At 45.0% G+C, this 17558-nt stretch overlaps 1 protein-coding gene across 3 annotated transcripts in view; it reads right to left on the bottom strand.

The window, feature by feature from the left end:
• Window positions 1–236: 236 nt before the first annotated feature.
• Window positions 237–17558, bottom strand: part of LOC110531418 (5-hydroxytryptamine receptor 2A) — a 267870-nt gene continuing 250548 nt past the window's right edge. For all 3 annotated transcript variants that reach the window (XM_036987270.2, XM_090183467.1, XM_090183468.1), the window contains 4 exons: window positions 13327–13527; window positions 5104–5267; window positions 4384–4740; window positions 237–3947 (listed from right to left, as the gene is read on the bottom strand). In XM_036987270.2, coding sequence (XP_036843165.1) covers window positions 3378–3947; window positions 4384–4740; window positions 5104–5267; window positions 13327–13527 — 1292 coding nt within the window. In that variant the 3' untranslated portion in view covers window positions 237–3377. The remainder of the gene's footprint in view (window positions 3948–4383; window positions 4741–5103; window positions 5268–13326; window positions 13528–17558) is intronic.

Raw genomic sequence — 17558 nt, 5'->3', positions numbered from 1 at the left:
TGAATATTCATATTTGGACATACAAAATTACCATATATTAAAATTGGACAAACTAACAGCAGTCCTCAGAGTATCTCCCTCCCTCCCTCCCTCCCTCCCTCTCTCCCTCTCTCCCTCTCTCCCTCCCTCCCTCCCTCCCTCCCTCCCTCCCTCCCTCTCTCCCTCCCTCCCTCCCTCCCTCCCTCCCTCCCTCCCTCCCTCCATCCATCCATCCATCCATCAAGCTGAAGGGAGACTTTGTGCACACATTAGAATGATATTTTAATAATAAATAAATAGCAGCATCACACGGAAATGAAATAAAAAACATTGTCGTGTGGATGACTAAAGTTGTAAAAACATGAGAAGTGTCATTGACGGATATTCACAAGTAAATGGTCTAAAAAAAATGCAGATTGATTTGGGGGTTGACACATAAAAGATCTCTAACTCTGGCCCGGGGCATTATGCTGGTTTCATAACAAGTGGAAAACTCTGAAAACACTACTTGTAAACTGGGAGCAACCAGTTTACAACCAGCAATGCGTTCACATGCTTTGAGCTAGTTAAGAACGCCAATCGGCTGATTGGCAAACAAGTTGTATCAACCGTAGACTAAAAGTACAGCCATCATGCTCGTCAACAAATTACAATGTTCAACAAACATATCCAGAGATTTTTTACATTTGTTAAATTAAATGATGCTTTGTTGTTGCATTTAGCTGCTGAAAATGCTGTTATGAAGGTCATTTCCTTAGTAGGTGACGTCAGAGGTCAGCATGTGGGAGAAGTCGTAGCTCAGGGATGATGGATGAGTTTCCCCACTGGTAATTACCAGTTAGAGGGCCGTTCCAACTGGATTTTTCCCAGTCGTATGCCCTTAGTTACGAATTTGAGAGATTTCACGAGCACAGCGTTAGTTTGGCAACGCTGAGAAGAGGATGCTCTAATGCCCTGGACCAGAGCTCTATCCTACACACACGGTTACGGATCACATATACAGCTTAAAATACATTGTTTAAGCAAACTGGTTTCGCAAACTGATTTCGGATCAAACCAAAACCCGATTCTTTCAGGGGGGTTTTCTCTCGGCGTCCTCTTCTCTCTGCACTCCTCTTTATTAGTTTTAGTTTCGTTTTTTTTGCTCAACTTCATGTCAAACGTGGCAAAGGGCCTGTAGTCCTATTGACCTCTGTCTTTTGTCTGGAAAAAACTCCAACGTTCCTAGTGATCGGTTAGGCCTATTGTTCCATCTTCCTTACTTAGGAGCTAGACAGTGTGCATCTTAAATGGCACCCTATTCCCTACATGGGGCACTACTTTTATCAGAGCCCTATGGTCCCTGGTGAAAAGTAGTGCACTATATAGGGAATAGGGTGCCATTTGAGACGTAGCCAAAGTGTGTTAAAATAAAACATTTGACCTGTGTGTGACCTGTGTAGAGGGGTCAGAGGTTGTCATAGGTAGTACATTCAGTCAGATGCTCTGGTGTTTTGGTTGTGGTTGTGGCAGCGTTGAGTATGAGTTGTAGGGATAACTTTCAGGGTGTATGTGGGTTATATAGGCCCATAGGGTTACTCATATAATGTAGATTGGGTTATGGTGAGGTTTGTTCTATGATAGGGTTATAGCCTATGCTTTTAGTTGAGTTTTGATCACAGCTACAAATGTAGGATCTTAATTTGAGCCAGTTTGACAGAGTTGGAAAATAATACTGCAGCAATAGCAAATGTGAATTATTATATGGATTATAATTAATGGACAATTTTTTGTAAGAGTTAATCATTTTTTTGTTAGGGCAAATCGAATCTGGACATTTTAAAGTGGACATTACAAACTTTAGAAGCATTTTTTTTAAACCTTGAGTACACAATAAGTTAGCATTTCCTGCCGAGCAGGAAAATGATCAGCAACAAAAAAGTGCTCAAATTAAGATCCGGCATCTGTATGGTTGGGGTTATGTTCTGGTCAAGGCCTGGAGTTAGGCTGGCGGTGAGGGACCAAGACAATCCCTCTGAGACCTGTATCCAGAAAGACTCTCAGAGTGCTGATCATCCTGAACTGGACTGGGTTTGATCCGTCTTCTCAAGGACTGCCTGCCGTGGCCATCAGTATGAGGTAATACATTATGACGTGTGAGAGAGATCCATTGTACTGAGACCAGTGTTTCCAACCCCTTCATCCACCCTCATGTAAGCATTAAAATAAGTCAATCCTAACCTCAGATCTAGGATCAGGTTACCCAACTCCCAACAATTTGACCCTGTATCAGTGGTCAGGGCCATTGACTTCTACCTACACAGTCTACTCATTTCAATGAGGTGGGTTCTTGGTGCTACCCCCTGTCTCACCACAAGGTGGCACTGTGACGGTCATTGGGGCTATAGTTTCCTTTCTCCAGTCATCATTACCAGTCTCCCTAGTAACCATTATAGACTTGTTTTATACACACTGGAAAAAGCTCCATTCAGACCTGTTGTATTGTTATGTCGTGTCCATGGTGCTGAATTTTTACTAAGATCCATTACACAATAAGTTAGACTGCATTTGACTATGGAAGCGTCTGACATGGAACCCTATTCCCTATGTAGTGGATCAAACGTAGTGCACTGTGTAGGGAATAGGGTGCCATTCAGGACATAGACTATGAAGTCTCGAGTTTCTCTCTGTTCAGCTTTGAATTATGTCTTCATCTCCTCCTCCTCCTCCTTCTCCTCCTCCATCTCCTTCCCCTCTTCCTCCTCCTTCTCTTCCATCTCCTTCTCCTCCTCCTCCTCCTCCTCATTCATCTCCTTCTCCTCCTCTTTCTCCTTCTCCTCCTCCTTTCTTCTCCTCCTCCTCCTCCTCCTTCTCCTCCTCCCCCTTCTCCTCCTCCTTTCTTCTCCTTCTCCTCTTTTCTCCTCCTCCTCCTTCTCCTCTTCCTTTCTTCTCCTCCTCCTTCTCCTCCTCCTTCTTCTTCTCCTTCTCATTCTCCTTCTCCTCCTTATTCTCCTCCTTCTCCTTCTTCTCTTCCTCCTCCTTCTTCTCCTCCTTCTCCTCCTTCTTCTCCTTCTGTGGGGTTCTAAATTGTACAAGTCCATGACACCCAGGTCAAGGGTTAAGAATCAAGGTAAGTCCTTCCATGATACATTCTTCCAGAAGTGTCCACACCACCCACTGTGGCTGTGTCTCAAATTTGACCCTGTTCCCCACGTAGTGCACTAGTGTTGACCATAGCCCTACAGAGAGCTGCCTGAATAGGGCGTTTTGTTCAAGGTAGTGCCCTACACAGTGAATAGGGTGTTATTTGACACATGCACACTACAGTCCTTCTCTCCCTCACATTACTTCAAGTCCGCCTGTCCATCATCAGCCAATGAGCCGCAGAGCTGGCGTAATCCAATTATCCAATCAACCAATCAGACGCTGCTGGTGCGCTCCAAGTGAGCGTGGCAGAAGCTGTCGACAGATAGCTTCAGCTCCGACATTCTGGGTTCCAATTCCGACATCATCCCGGGGCATTCCATATCCATCCTCATCCCGTCATCTGTAGGATCGTCAGGCTCCACCCCTCTGATCATCCCGTTACCATCGGCCCCGCCCCCTCCACCACCATTCCGACAGTTGCTATTCCGGTCCACACTTCCCTTCTTCCCATTCCCTCCATGATGTCCAAATATGGGCGTGACCGCATGAGACGGACACTGGATGGTGGGAACAGCTAGCGATTTACTACTAACCCCTGCCATCGGCCCTGTGTTATACTGACAACGTATATAGCTGGAAAAGGCCCTTCTGTATGTCTTGTTAAACAACGTATAGACCAATGGGTTGACTCCAGAGGAGATGTATCCCACCCACACAAAGACGTTGAGGAGCTCAGCCAATAAAGGCTCGTTGCAGGAACCCTGACAGAGGACGTAAGTGACATTGGTGATGAAGAAGGGGCACCACATGATCAGAAACAGGAAGAACACGATCCCCAGCACCTACAACACAGAACAGAGAACATGGACCACGCTAGAACAGAGTAGATTGGAGAACAGAGACCACACTAGAACAGAGTAGATTGGAGAACAGAGACCACACTAGAACAGAGTAGATTGGAGAACAGAGACCACACTAGAACAGAGGAGATTGGAGAACAGAGACCACACTAGAACAGAGTAGATTGGAGAACAGAGACCACACTAGAACAGAGGAGATTGGAGAACAGAGACCACACTAGAACAGAGATTGGAGAACAGAGACCACACTAGAACAGAGATTGGAGAACAAGATCCTCAGAACCTAGAACAGAGTAGAGTAGATCAGAGTGGTGTATGAGAGGCGATGGAATGCAATAGGACAGAATGGAAAGGAAAGAAACGGAAGAGAAGAGACATTAAGAGGAGAAACTGCTAGATGTCTACAGTTGATCCTCACCTTGGAGGCCCGCCTCTCGTTCTTGATCGCCTGCATCATCCCCCGCCTCCCGTGACTGTCCCGTGCATCACGCCCTGCCGGAGAGCTCAGCTGGGACGCCACCCCCGAACTCGGAATCATACTGATGCTCTCCGAGGGGGAACTGCTTAAGAGGCCGGTCTGCCGGTCAGGCTCCGCCCCTTTCAGGCAGCTCAGACTTCCTTGTCTGCTAGGAGGAGGAGCCTCAATGTTTATGGGCAGGCCTAGGAAATTTGGAGGTGGGGACTGATGGTTTGAGGGAGTGGCCTGAGGCTGCAGTGGCTGCTGGGAGGAAGTTTTCCTCTCGTAGAGGAAGACGGTCTCCTGGCGCTGGAGGACCTGGGAGGGAAGACACGATGTGATGTCATGATGGACCACTGACAGACATACCATTATTAGTGAAATAATAATAATTCCCTGCAACAACTAAAGATGTACCAGCCTGTCTGCCCTATGACCAGTTGTTTCTGACAAATACATGGACCAGTACATCGCTAGTTAATCATAACACAGACTCTACTGCGGTTGTCACCAACAAAGTGGGTCTGTGTTATATTTCCTGTCTGACAGACCTGTATAGTGAGGCACTACAAAACTAACATGATGACCAATGGGATTCAATCAGAGGCTGGAGGAATACATTGGCTAGCCAATCAAATGACAGAACATCAAATAACTAGCCAATCAAAAACACTCTCTGACCTGTATGGTGAGGCAGTAGGACACAACCATGATGACCAATGGGATGAAGAAAGCCACGAAGGAGCCAACCAGCATGAAGCGCTCCTCGTTCAGAACACAGCTGCCGTTGACAAACACCTTGTCTTTGTTGTGAAGGCCGATCACCGGGATAGGCATGGACACACCTATAGGAGAGATGGATGAAAATAGAGAGAAAGTGATTAGAGAGGCATGAACACCTTGTCCTTGTTGTGAAGGTCGGTCACCGGGATAGGCATGGACACACCTAGAATAGAGGGAGAGGGAGAGAGAGAGAAAGGAAGAGAAGGAGAGAGAGAAAGAGAGGGGGATGAGAAGATAAGTAATCATTAGAGAAGGAGGTGGGATTAGAGAGGGAGGGAAGGAGGGATGAATACCTTGTTGTGAAGGCCAATGACTGGCATGGGGATGGACACTCGTAGGAGAAGAGAGAGACAGAGAGAGAGAGGAGCGAGATAGAGAGATGAGAGTAGGAGAGAAAGAGAGAGGGATGACAGAAGGAGAGAGAGACAAAGAGAGATGAGAGGGACGAGAGAAGGAGAGAGAGAGAGAAGGAGAGAGACAGAGAGAAGAAGAGAGAGACAAAGAGAGATGAGAGGGACGAGAGAAGGAGAGAGAGAGAGAATTTTTATTGTTTTTCACTTTATATTTTTCACTTTATATATTATCTACCTCACTTGCTTTGGCAATGTTAACACATGTTTCCCATGCCAATAAAGCCCTTGAATTGAATTGAATTGAATTGAGAGAGATTTTGGTAAACTCCCATATCTACTGGGTGAAATTCCACAGTGTGCCATCACAGCAGCAAGATTTGTGACCTGTTGCCACGAGAAAAGGGCAACCAGTGAAGAACAAACACCATTGTAAATACAACCCATATTTATGCTTATTTATTGTATCTTGTGTCCTTTAACCATTTGTACATTGTTAAAACACTGTATATATATAATATGACATTTGTAATGTCTTTATTGTTTTGAAACTTCTGTATGTGTGATGTTTACTGTTAATTTTTATTGTTTATTTCACTTTATATATTCATTTTATATATTATCTACCTCACTTGCTTTGGCAATGCTAACACATGTTTCCCATGCCAATAAAGCCCTTGAATTGAATTGAATTGAGAGAGAGAGAGAGAGAGAGAGAGAGAGAGAGAGAGAGAGCGACAGATAGGAGAGAGAGAGAGAGAGAGAGAGAGAGGGAGAGAGAAGGAGAGAGAGAGCAGAGAGAAGGAGAGAGAGACAGAGAGAAGGAGAGAGAGAGATGGATGAGTCATTGTTGTTATGGAGGACTTTTGGAGTGAGAAAAAAGGGCTGCTATGAGAGAGGATGGTAAGAAGCTGGGGGAAGAGAGGATGGTAAGAAGCTGGGGGAAGAGAGGATGGTAAGAAGCTGGGGGAAGAGAGGATGGTAAGAAGCTGGGGGAAGAGAGGATGGTAAGAAGCTGGGGGAAGAGAGGATGGTAAGAAGCTGGGGGAAGAGAGGATGGTAAGAAGCTGGGGGAAGAGAGGATGGTAAGAAGCTGGGGGAAGAGAGGATGGTAAGAAGCTGGGGGAAGAGAGGATGGTAAGAAGCTGGGGGAAGAGAGAGATTAACATTTTGTCCTTGTTGTGGAGGCTAACGATACCACAGAACAAAAGAGAGGGATGAGAGAAGGAGAGAACAAAAGGAGGGAAGGAGGGAGAGGGGAGAGAGACAGATGTACATGGTGGAGGCTAATGACTGGGAAATGCGTGGACACAATGTGGAGAGAGCCAGAGACAGAAAGAGAAGGAGAGAAAAAGAGAATGATGGGAGGGACGAGAGTGATGAAGTGTTTGTCCTTGTTGTGCAGCCCAAATAGCCATCAATAAATCTAGAGAAAAGGACAAGAGAAGAATATAGAGAGGGGAGTAGAGAAAAGAGGGAGAGAGGGGGAGGGGAAAGCCGAAAGAAAAGAGAGAGAGAGAGAGAGAGAGAGAGAGAGAGAGAGAGGGGTATGTAGCAGAGGAGGCTGGTGGGAGGAGCTATTCTAATGGATGCAATGGAGTCAAACACGTTTCCATTCAATTGATTCCATTCCAGGCATTACAATGAGCCCGTCCTCCTATATCTCCTCCCACCAGCCTCCTCTGGTACGCAGTGAGAGAGAAAGAGAGAGAGAGACCGGTCAACAGACAGACAGAGATAGGGAATAGATTACGTAATTTACTCTAATCTCTTATCTAAATAATCTCTAATTAATCTTTCATCTGATGTGATCGGATCCTCTGATTGTTCTGAAACCACAACCTGACCTGTTACCTTGTTATCTGCCTACACACACACACACACACACACACACACACACACACACACACACACTGGACACGCACACACTGGACACGCACACACTGGACACACACACACTGGACACACACACACTGGACACACACACACTGGACACGCACACACTGGACACACACACACTGGACACACACACACTGGACACGCACACACTGGACACACACACACTGGACACACACACACTGGACACACAATCTGACCTGTCACCCTCTTACCCGGCTGTCCTATTCACATGACTTATCTGTATGAGTGAGAGAGAGAAAAGAGAAAATCCCATATCTATTGGGAGAAAACCCCTTTTATGGAACATTTGCAGCAAAGTACATAGCTTACTGCCACACCAGCAGGTACAGCCAGTGGAACGACCAATCAGAACAATAACATTAGAACCTATGTCTCTATCATGATAGAATTAGTACTGTAATGTCACTGAGTATTGTTTTTCTTGTTGTTATTAGTCCTCATGGATTTGGTTCGTCACTTTTGTTAATTGTTTATTTAAATGTAAACATATAAAGCCCCTCTTGAATTGAATTGAATTGAGTGAAAGAGAATGAGATTCACCTGGAAAAGAGTCCCCTAAAGCAAGCTGGTACTCTGTTGACAAACACAAACAGACCCCACAGAGCCCCAGGACAGCAGCACAATTAGACCCAACCAAATTATGAGAAAACAAAAATAAGGTGATTACTTGAAACATAGGAAAGAATTAACAAGAAAACTGAGTAAACTAGAATGCTATTTGGCCCTAAACAGAGAGTACACAGTGACAGAATACCTGACCACTGTGACTGACCCAAACTTAAGGAAAGCTTTGACTATGTACAGACTCAGTGAGCATAGCCTTGCTATTGAGAAAGGCCGCCGTAGGCAGACATGGCTCTCAAGAGAAGACAGGCTATGTGCTCACTGCCCACAAAATGAGGTGGAAACTGAGCTGCACTTCCTAACCTCCTGCCCAATGTATGACCATATTAGAGAGACATATTTCCCTCAGATTACACAGACCCACAAATAATTTGAAAACAAACCCAATTTTGATAAACTCCAACTATTAGGAGAAATACCACACAGTGTGCCATCCCAGCAGCCAGATGTGTGTCCCGTTGCCATGAGAAAAGGGCAACCAGAGGAGCACAAACAACATTGTAAATACAACATATTACAACATCATTATAACATCAGTCTATTTATCTCCCCTTTCATACTTCAACTATTTGCACATTGTTACAACACTGTACACAGACAATAATATAACATTTGAAATGTACATTATTTTGAAACTAGTGTGAGTGTAGTGTTTACTAGATAGATAGATAGATAGATAGACAGATAGACAGATAGACAGATAGATAGATAGATAGACAGACAGACAGACAGACAGACAGACAGACAGACAGACAGACAGACAGACAGACAGACAGAGAGAGAAAGAGATATAGATAGATAAAGATAGAGAGAGAAAGAGATATAGATAGATAGATAGATAGACAGACAGACAGACAGACAGACAGACAGACAGACAGACAGACAGACAGACAGACAGACAGACAGACAGACAGACAGACAGATAAGAGTACGATAAGAGCATACTAGCTCTCTGTAAAGAGAGAGGGTATTGGTCCACACAGACCATCCCCTGGCATGGCACAGTACAATAAGAACATACTAGCTCTCTGTAAAGAGAGAGGGTATTGGTCCACACAGACCATCCCCTGGCATGGTACAGTACCATAAGAACATACTAGCTCTCTGTAAAGAGAGAGGGTATTGGTCCACACAGACCATCCCCTGGCATGGCACAGTACCATAAGAACATACTAGCTCTCTGTAAAGAGAGAGGGTATTGGTCCACACAGACCATCCCCTGGCATGGCACAGTACCATAAGAACATACTAGCTCTCTGTAAAGAGAGAGGGTATTGGTCCACACAGACCATCCCCTGGCATGGCACAGTACCATAAGAACATACTAGCTCTCTGTAAAGAGAGAGGGTATTGGTCCACACAGACCATCCCCTGGCATGGCACAGTACGATAAGAGCATACTAGCTCTCTGTAAAGAGAGAGGGTATTGGTCCACACAGACCATCCCCTGGCATGGCACAGTACCATAAGAACATACTAGCTCTCTGTAAAGAGAGAGGGCATTGGTCCACACAGACCATCCCCTGGCATGGCACAGTACCATAAGAACATACTAGCTCTCTGTAAAGAGAGAGGGTATTGGTCCACACAGACCATCCCCTGGCATGGCACAGTACCATAAGAGCATACTAGCTCTCTGTAAAGAGAGAGGGTATTGGTCCACACAGACCATCCCCTGGCATGGCACAGTACCATAAGAACATACTAGCTCTCTGTAAAGAGAGAGGGTATTGGTCCACACAAACCATCCCCTGGCATGGCACAGTACCATAAGAACATACTAGCTCTCTGTAAAGAGAGAGGGTATTGGTCCACACAGACCATCCCCTGGCATGGCACAGTACCATAAGAGCATACTAGCTCTCTGTAAAGAGAGAGGGTATTGGTCCACACAGACCATCCCCTGGCATGGCACAGTACCATAAGAACATACTAGCTCTCTGTAAAGAGAGAGGGTATTGGTCCACACAGACCATCCCCTGGCATGGCACAGTACCATAAGAGCATACTAGCTCTCTGTAAAGAGAGAGGGTATTGGTCCACACAGACCATCCCCTGGCATGGCACAGTACCATAAGAGCATACTAGCTCTCTGTAAAGAGAGAGGGTATTGGTCCACACAGACCATCCCCTGGCATGGCACAGTACCATAAGAGCATACTAGCTCTCTGTAAAGAGAGAGGGTATTGGTCCACACAGACCATCCCCTGGCATGGCACAGTACCATAAGAGCATACTAGCTCTCTGTAAAGAGAGAGGGTATTGGTCCACACAAACCATCCCCTGGCATGGCACAGTACGATAAGAGCACACTAGCTCTCTGTAAAGAGAGAGGGTATTGGTCCACACAGACCATCCCCTGGCATGGCACAGTACGATAAGAGCATACTAGCTCTCTGTAAAGAGAGAGGGTATTGGTCCACACAGACCATCCCCTGGCATGGCACAGTACAATAAGAACATACTAGCTCTCTGTAAAGAGAGAGGGTATTGGTCCACACAGACCATCCCCTGGCATGGCACAGTACCATAAGAACATACTAGCTCTCTGTAAAGAGAGAGGGTATTGGTCCACACAGACCATCCCCTGGCATGGCACAGTACCATAAGAGCATACTAGCTCTCTGTAAAGAGAGAGGGTATTGGTCCACACAAACCATCCCCTGGCATGGCACAGTACGATAAGAGCATACTAGCTCTCTGTAAAGAGAGAGGGTATTGGTCCACACAGACCATCCCCTGGCATGGCACAGTACCATAAGAACACACTAGCTCTCTGTAAAGAGAGAGGGTATTGGTCCACACAGACCATCCCCTGGCATGGCTAAATGCATGCTCTTCAACCGATCGCTACCTGCACCTACCCGCCTGTCCAACATCACTACTCTGGACGGCTCTGACTTAGAATACGTGGACAACTACAAATACTTAGGTGTCTGGTTAGACTGTAAACTCTCCTTCCAGACCCATATCAAACATCTCCAATCCAAAGTTAAATCTAGAATTGGTTTCCTATTTCGCAACAAAGCATCCTTCACTCATGCTGCCAAACATACCCTTGTAAAACTGACCATCCTACCAATCCTCGACTTTGGCGATGTAATTTACAAAATAGCCTCCAATACCCTACTCAACAAATTGGATGCAGTCTATCACAGTGCAATCCGTTTTGTCACCAAAGCCCCATATACTACCCACCATTGCGACCTGTACGCTCTCGTTGGCTGGCCCTCGCTTCATACTCGTCGCCAAACCCACTGGCTCCATGTCATCTACAAGACCCTGCTAGGTAAAGTCCCCCCTTATCTCAGCTCGCTGGTCACCATAGCATCTCCCACCTGTAGCACACGCTCCAGCAGGTATATCTCTCTAGTCACCCCCAAAACCAATTCTTTCTTTGGCCGCCTCTCTTTCCAGTTCTCTGCTGCCAATGACTGGAACGAACTACAAAAATCTCTGAAACTGGAAACACTTATCTCCCTCACTAGCTTTAAGCACCAACTGTCAGAGCAGCTCACAGATTACTGCACCTGTACATAGCCCACCTATAATTTAGCCCTATCAACTACCTCTTTCCCAACTGTTTTTAATTTATTTATTTATTTTGCTCCTTTGCACCCCATTATTTTTATTTCTACTTTGCACATTCTTCCATTGCAAAACTACCATTCCAGTGTTTTACTTGCTATATTGTATTTACCTTGCCACCAAGGCCTTTTTTGCCTTTGCCTCCCTTCTCACCTCATTTGCTCACATTGTATATAGACTTGTTTATACTTTATTATTGACTGTATGTTTGTTTTACTCCATGTGTAACTCTGTGTTGTTGTATCTGTCGAACTGCTTTGCTTTATCTTGGCCAGGTCGCAATTGTAAATGAGAACTTGTTCTCAACTTGCCTACCTGGTTAAATAAAGGTAAAATAAAGTAAATAAATAAAATAAATGGCACAGTACCATAAGAACATACTAGCTCTCTGTAAAGAGAGAGGGTATTGGTCCACACAGACCATCCCCTGGCATGGCACAGTACCATAAGAACATACTAGCTCTCTGTAAAGAGAGAGGGTATTGGTCCACACAGACCATCCCCTGGCATGGCACAGTACCATAAGAACATACTAGCTCTCTGTAAAGAGAGAGGGTATTGGTCCACACAGACCATCCCCTGGCATGGCACAGTACGATAAGAGCATACTAGCTCTCTGTAAAGAGAGAGGGTATTGAACCACACAGACCATCCCCTGGCATGGCACAGTACGATAAGAGCATACTAGCTCTCTGTAAAGAGAGAGGGTATTGAACCACACAGACCATCCCCTGGCATGGCACAGTACGATAAGAGCATACTAGCTCTCTGTAAAGAGAGAGGGTATTGGTCCACACAGACCATCCCCTGGCATGGCACAGTACCATAAGAGCACACTAGCTCTCTGTAAAGAGAGAGGGTACTGGTCCAGGGTGGAAACTCAGAATAGCAGGAAACTGATACAACCTCTGCCAGCGTGTGTACATGGATTTTGTTAGACTTGGGCCACTGAGGAGTGGCTTCCGTCTGGCCACTCTACCATAAAGGCCTGATTGGTGAAGTGCTGCAGAGATAGTTGTCCTTCTGGAAGCTTCTTCCATCTCCACAGAGGAACTCTAGAGCTCTGTCAGAGTGACCATCGGGATCTTGGTCACCTCCCTGACCAAGGCCCTTCTCCCTGATTGCTCAGTTGCTCAGGCGGCCAAAACTAGGGAGAGTCTTGGTGGTTCCAAACTTCTTCAGTTTAAGAATGATGGAGGCCACTGTGTTCCTGGGGTCCTTCAATGCTGCAGAATTATGTTTTGATACCCTTCCCCAGATCTGTGCCTCGACACAATCCAGTCTCAGAGCTCTACAGACAAGTCCTTCAACCGCATGGCTCTGACTTGCACTGTCAACTGTGGGACCTTATATAGACAGGTGTGTGCTTTTCAGAATCATGTCCAATCAATTGAATGTATCATTTCGAGTCTCATAGCAAACGGTCTGAATACTTATGTAAATAAAGTATTTCTGTTTTTATTTGATTTACATTCGCAAAAATGTTTTTAAAAACTGTTTTCGAGTATTGTTTGTAGATTGATGAGGATACATTCAATTATTTTATATATTTTTTAATAAGGCTGTAATAATAAGGCTGTTAGGTAGCAAAATTTGGAAAAAGTCAAGAATACTTTTTTTCCCAATGTACTGTACATACCTATTGATATGGTCCATACAGCTGCTATCTTCATCATGGCCTTGGTTCTAGAGTTGAAGCGGCTGTGTTCAATGGGATTCCTTATAGCCACATATCGATCCAGAGATATGGCACACAGATGCATAATAGACGATGTGGAGAAGAGGACGTCCAGGTAGATCCAGATAGGACACAGAGCACTGGGCAGGGGCCACACATAGTCTGGATGGAGAGAGAGAGGGAGAGGAGGGGGGAGAGAGAGGGGGAGAGGAGGGGAGAGAGAGAGGGGGAGAGGAGGGGAGAGAGAGAGGGGGAGAGGAGGGGAGAGAGAGAGAGGGAGAGGAGGGGAGAGAGAGAGAGGGAGAGGGAGAGGGAGAGGAGAGGGGAGAGAGAGGGGGAGAGGAGGGGAGAGAGAGAGAGGGAGAGGGGGAGAGGGAGGGGGAGAGGAGGGGAAGAGAGAGAGGGAGAGAGGGAGAGGAGGGGAGAGTGAGAGGGGGAGAGGAGGGGCGAGAGAGAGGGAGAAGGAGAGAGGGAGGGGGAGAGTGAGGGGAGAGAGGGGGAGAGAGGGAGGGAGAGGTAGAAGATAGAGGGGGAGAGGATGGGAGAGAGAGAGGGGGAGAGGAGTGGAGAGAGAGAGGGAGAGAGGGAGAGGGAGGGGGAGAGGAGGGGAGAGTGAGGGGGAGAGGAGGGGAGAGAGGGGGAGAGAGGGGGGAGAGGTAGAAGACAGAGGGGGAGAGGAAGGGAGAGAGAGGGGGAGAGGAGGGGAGAGAGAGCGAGCGAGAGAGAGAGGGACAGAGAGCGAGGGAGAGGGGGGAGAGAGAGGGGGAGAGGAATGGGGAGAGAGAGAGAGGGACAGAGAGAGAGGGAGAGGGGAGAGAGAGAGAGGGGGGAGAGGATGGGAGACAGAGGAAGGGATGGGGGAGAGAGAGGGGGAGAGGGGGAGAGAGAGGGGGAGAGAGGGGGTGAGGGAGAGAGGGGTAGAGGCAGGGGGAAAGAGAGAGAAGAGGGAGAGAGAGAGGGAGAGGGGGGAGAGAGAAAGAGGGAGAAGAGGGAGAGAGAGAGAGAGAGAGAGAAGGGGGAGAGGAGGGGAGAGAGAGGGAGGGATGGGGGAGAGATAGGGGGAGAGTGGGAGAGAGAGAGAGGAAGAGGGGGAGCGAGGGGGGAGAGGAGGGGAGAGAGAGGGGGAGAGAAGAGGGAGAGAAAGAAGTTGAGGGGGAGAGAGAAAGGAAGATGAGGGAGAGAGAGGTTGAAGGGCAGGTTAGATATATACAGGTATATCTGGATAGGACACCGAGCACTAGGCAGAAGAGGTGAAAGAGAGAGAGCAGGAAGGATAGCTGAGACACAAAGATAACTTATTTTAGATACAGATGGCCTCAAGGGACTTTCCCATTTTCTCCTCCTACGCTCCCCCTCTCTTCCTCTCCTCCTACGCTCCCCCTCTCTTCCTCTCCTCCTACGCTCCCCCTCTCTTCCTCTCCTCCCATCATCACTCTTTCTTTCTTTCATTCCTGGTTTCAGAGCTCAAGCATTCCAATTCTGTCTTCACAGCTGAATGGGAATCAAGGAGAACTGAATGGTGTGACAAGTGTGTGTGAGACTGTGCAGTGGTGCCTGTGCCTATACCTGACCACTATGGTGCCCTCAATAGTCTCAATTCACTGTTGTGAGATAGGATATTGGAATACACAATGTGCAATTTTGAAATTTGGAAGCACATCAGCAGTTTCACTTATTTTACTACAGCCACTGACAGTCGATCAATTAGCCATGTCAGCCAACATTTTATAGTCTAGCATATAAACCTTGTAACATTTTATAGATTGCTAGGTAAAATAGTCTAGCATATAAACCTTGTAACATTTTATAGATTGCTAGGTAAAATAGTCTAGCATATAAACCTTGTAACATTTTATAGATTGCAAGGTAAAATAGTCTAGCATATAAACCTTGTAACATTTTATAGATTGCAAGGTAAAATAGTCTAGCATATAAACCTTGTAACATTTTATAGATTGCAAGGTAAAATAGTCTAGCATATAAACCTTGTAACATTTTATAGATTGCTAGGTAAAATAGTCTAGCATATAAACCTTGTAACATTTTATAGATTGCAAGGTAAAATAGTCTAGCATATAAACCTTGTAACATTTTATAGATTGCTAGGTAAAATAGTCTAGCATATAAACCTTGTAACATTTTATAGATTGCTAGGTAAAATAGTCTAGCATATAAACCTTGTAACATTTTATAGATTGCTAGGTAAAATAGTCTAGCATATAAACCTTGTAACATTTTATAGATTGCTAGGTAAAATAGTCTAGCATATAAACCTTGTAACATTTTATAGATTGCTAGGTAAAATAGTCTAGCATATAAACCTTGTAACATTTTATAGATTGCTAGGTAAAATAGTCTAGCATATAAACCTTGTAACATTTTATAGATTGCAAGGTAAAATAGTCTAGCATATAAACCTTGTAACATTTTATAGATTGCAAGGTAAAATAGTCTAGCATATAAACCTTGTAACATTTTATAGATTGCAAGGTAAAATAGTCTAGCATATAAACCTTGTAACATTTTATAGATTGCTAGGTAAAATAGTCTAGCATATAAACCTTGTAACATTTTATAGATTGTTAGGTAAAATAGTCTAGCATATAAACCTTGTAACATTTTATAGATTGCAAGGTAAAATAGTCTAGCATATAAACCTTGTAACATTTTATAGATTGCTAGGTAAAATAGTCTAGCATATAAACCTTGTAACATTTTATAGATTGCAAGGTAAAATAGTCTAGCATATAAACCTTGTAACATTTTATAGATTGCTAGGTAAAATAGTCTAGCATATAAACCTTGTAACATTTTATAGATTGTTAGGTAAAATAGTCTAGCATATAAACCTTGTAACATTTTATAGATTGCAAGGTAAAATAGTCTAGCATATAAACCTTGTAACATTTTATAGATTGCAAGGTAAAATAGTCTAGCATATAAACCTTGTAACATTTTATAGATTGCTAGGGAAAATAGTCTAGCATATAAACCTTGTAACATTTTATAGATTGCAAGGTAAAATAGTCTAGCATATAAAACTTGTAACATTAATGGCCAAATTACTGATCGGGCGCACGCAAAGGCACGTGCCCAGGGGCCCTAACCCACAGGGGCCCTGACCTCCAGGGGCCCTGACCTCTCACCTATCACTCACATACCAACCAAATCTTGCTTAGTTCAACCAAAATGCTAAAGGCCTCTGTGTGTGTGTGTGTGTGTGTGTGTGTGTGTGTGTGTGTGTGTGTGTGTGTGTGTGTGTGTGTGTGTGTGTGTGTGTGTGTGTGTGTGTGTGTGAGTTCTGAGTGGGATTATGGGGATAAGAGGTGATGATCTTCTATTCTCTGGATTATAATGCACAGCTGTTGTTTGAGATAAACCACACAGAGGGGGAGAAATAAAGCCCCTTAAATTGAATTGAATTGAGAGAGCGAGAGAGAGAGAGAGACATGGACACACTGTGCTAGAGATGACAAGGGACAGATTATGGAATGAGAACACACACACAAATATAAATGAATATACTGTACATGCCCGAGTTCTCAAATAAACACCTGTATAATGGGATATCCCTGTTTAAGCACATTTAAATAAAAACAACATACAATATTTATTTAATTGCATTTAAAAGGTTCATGCATGATGAAACATGTTACCGATATACTTAATCACCTACCTCTCTCTCTCCGTCTTTGTCTCTCTCTCCGTCTTTGTCTCTCTCTCTGTCTTTGTCTCTCTCTCTGTCTTTGTCTCTCTCTCTGTCTTTGTCTCTCTCTCTGTCTTTGTCTCTCTCTCTGTCTTTGTCTCTCTCTCTGTCTTTGTCTCTCTCTCCGTCTTTGTCTCTCTCTCTGTCTTTGTCTCTCTCTCCGTCTTTGTCTCTCTCTCTGTCTTTGTCTCTCTCTCTGTCTTTGTCTCTCTCCGTCTTTGTCTCTCTCTCCGTCTTTGTCTCTCTCTCTGTCTTTGTCTCTCTCTCTGTCTTTGTCTCTCTCTCTGTCTTTGTCTCTCTCTGTCTTTGTCTCTCTCTCCGTCTTTGTCTCTCTCTCCGTCTTTGTCTCTCTCCGTCTTTGTCTCTCTCTCCGTCTTTGTCTCTCTCTCTGTCTTTGTCTCTCTCTCTGTCTTTGTCTCTCTCTCTGTCTTTGTCTCTCTCTGTCTTTGTCTCTCTCTCCGTCTTTGTCTCTCTCTCCGTCTTTGTC

Source organism: Oncorhynchus mykiss, chromosome 9 (assembly GCF_057628025.1).
Source record: "Oncorhynchus mykiss isolate SJ-2025 chromosome 9, ASM5762802v1, whole genome shotgun sequence".
Taxonomy (NCBI): Eukaryota; Metazoa; Chordata; class Actinopteri; order Salmoniformes; family Salmonidae; genus Oncorhynchus; species Oncorhynchus mykiss.
This window is presented reverse-complemented; position numbering and strand designations above follow the sequence as displayed.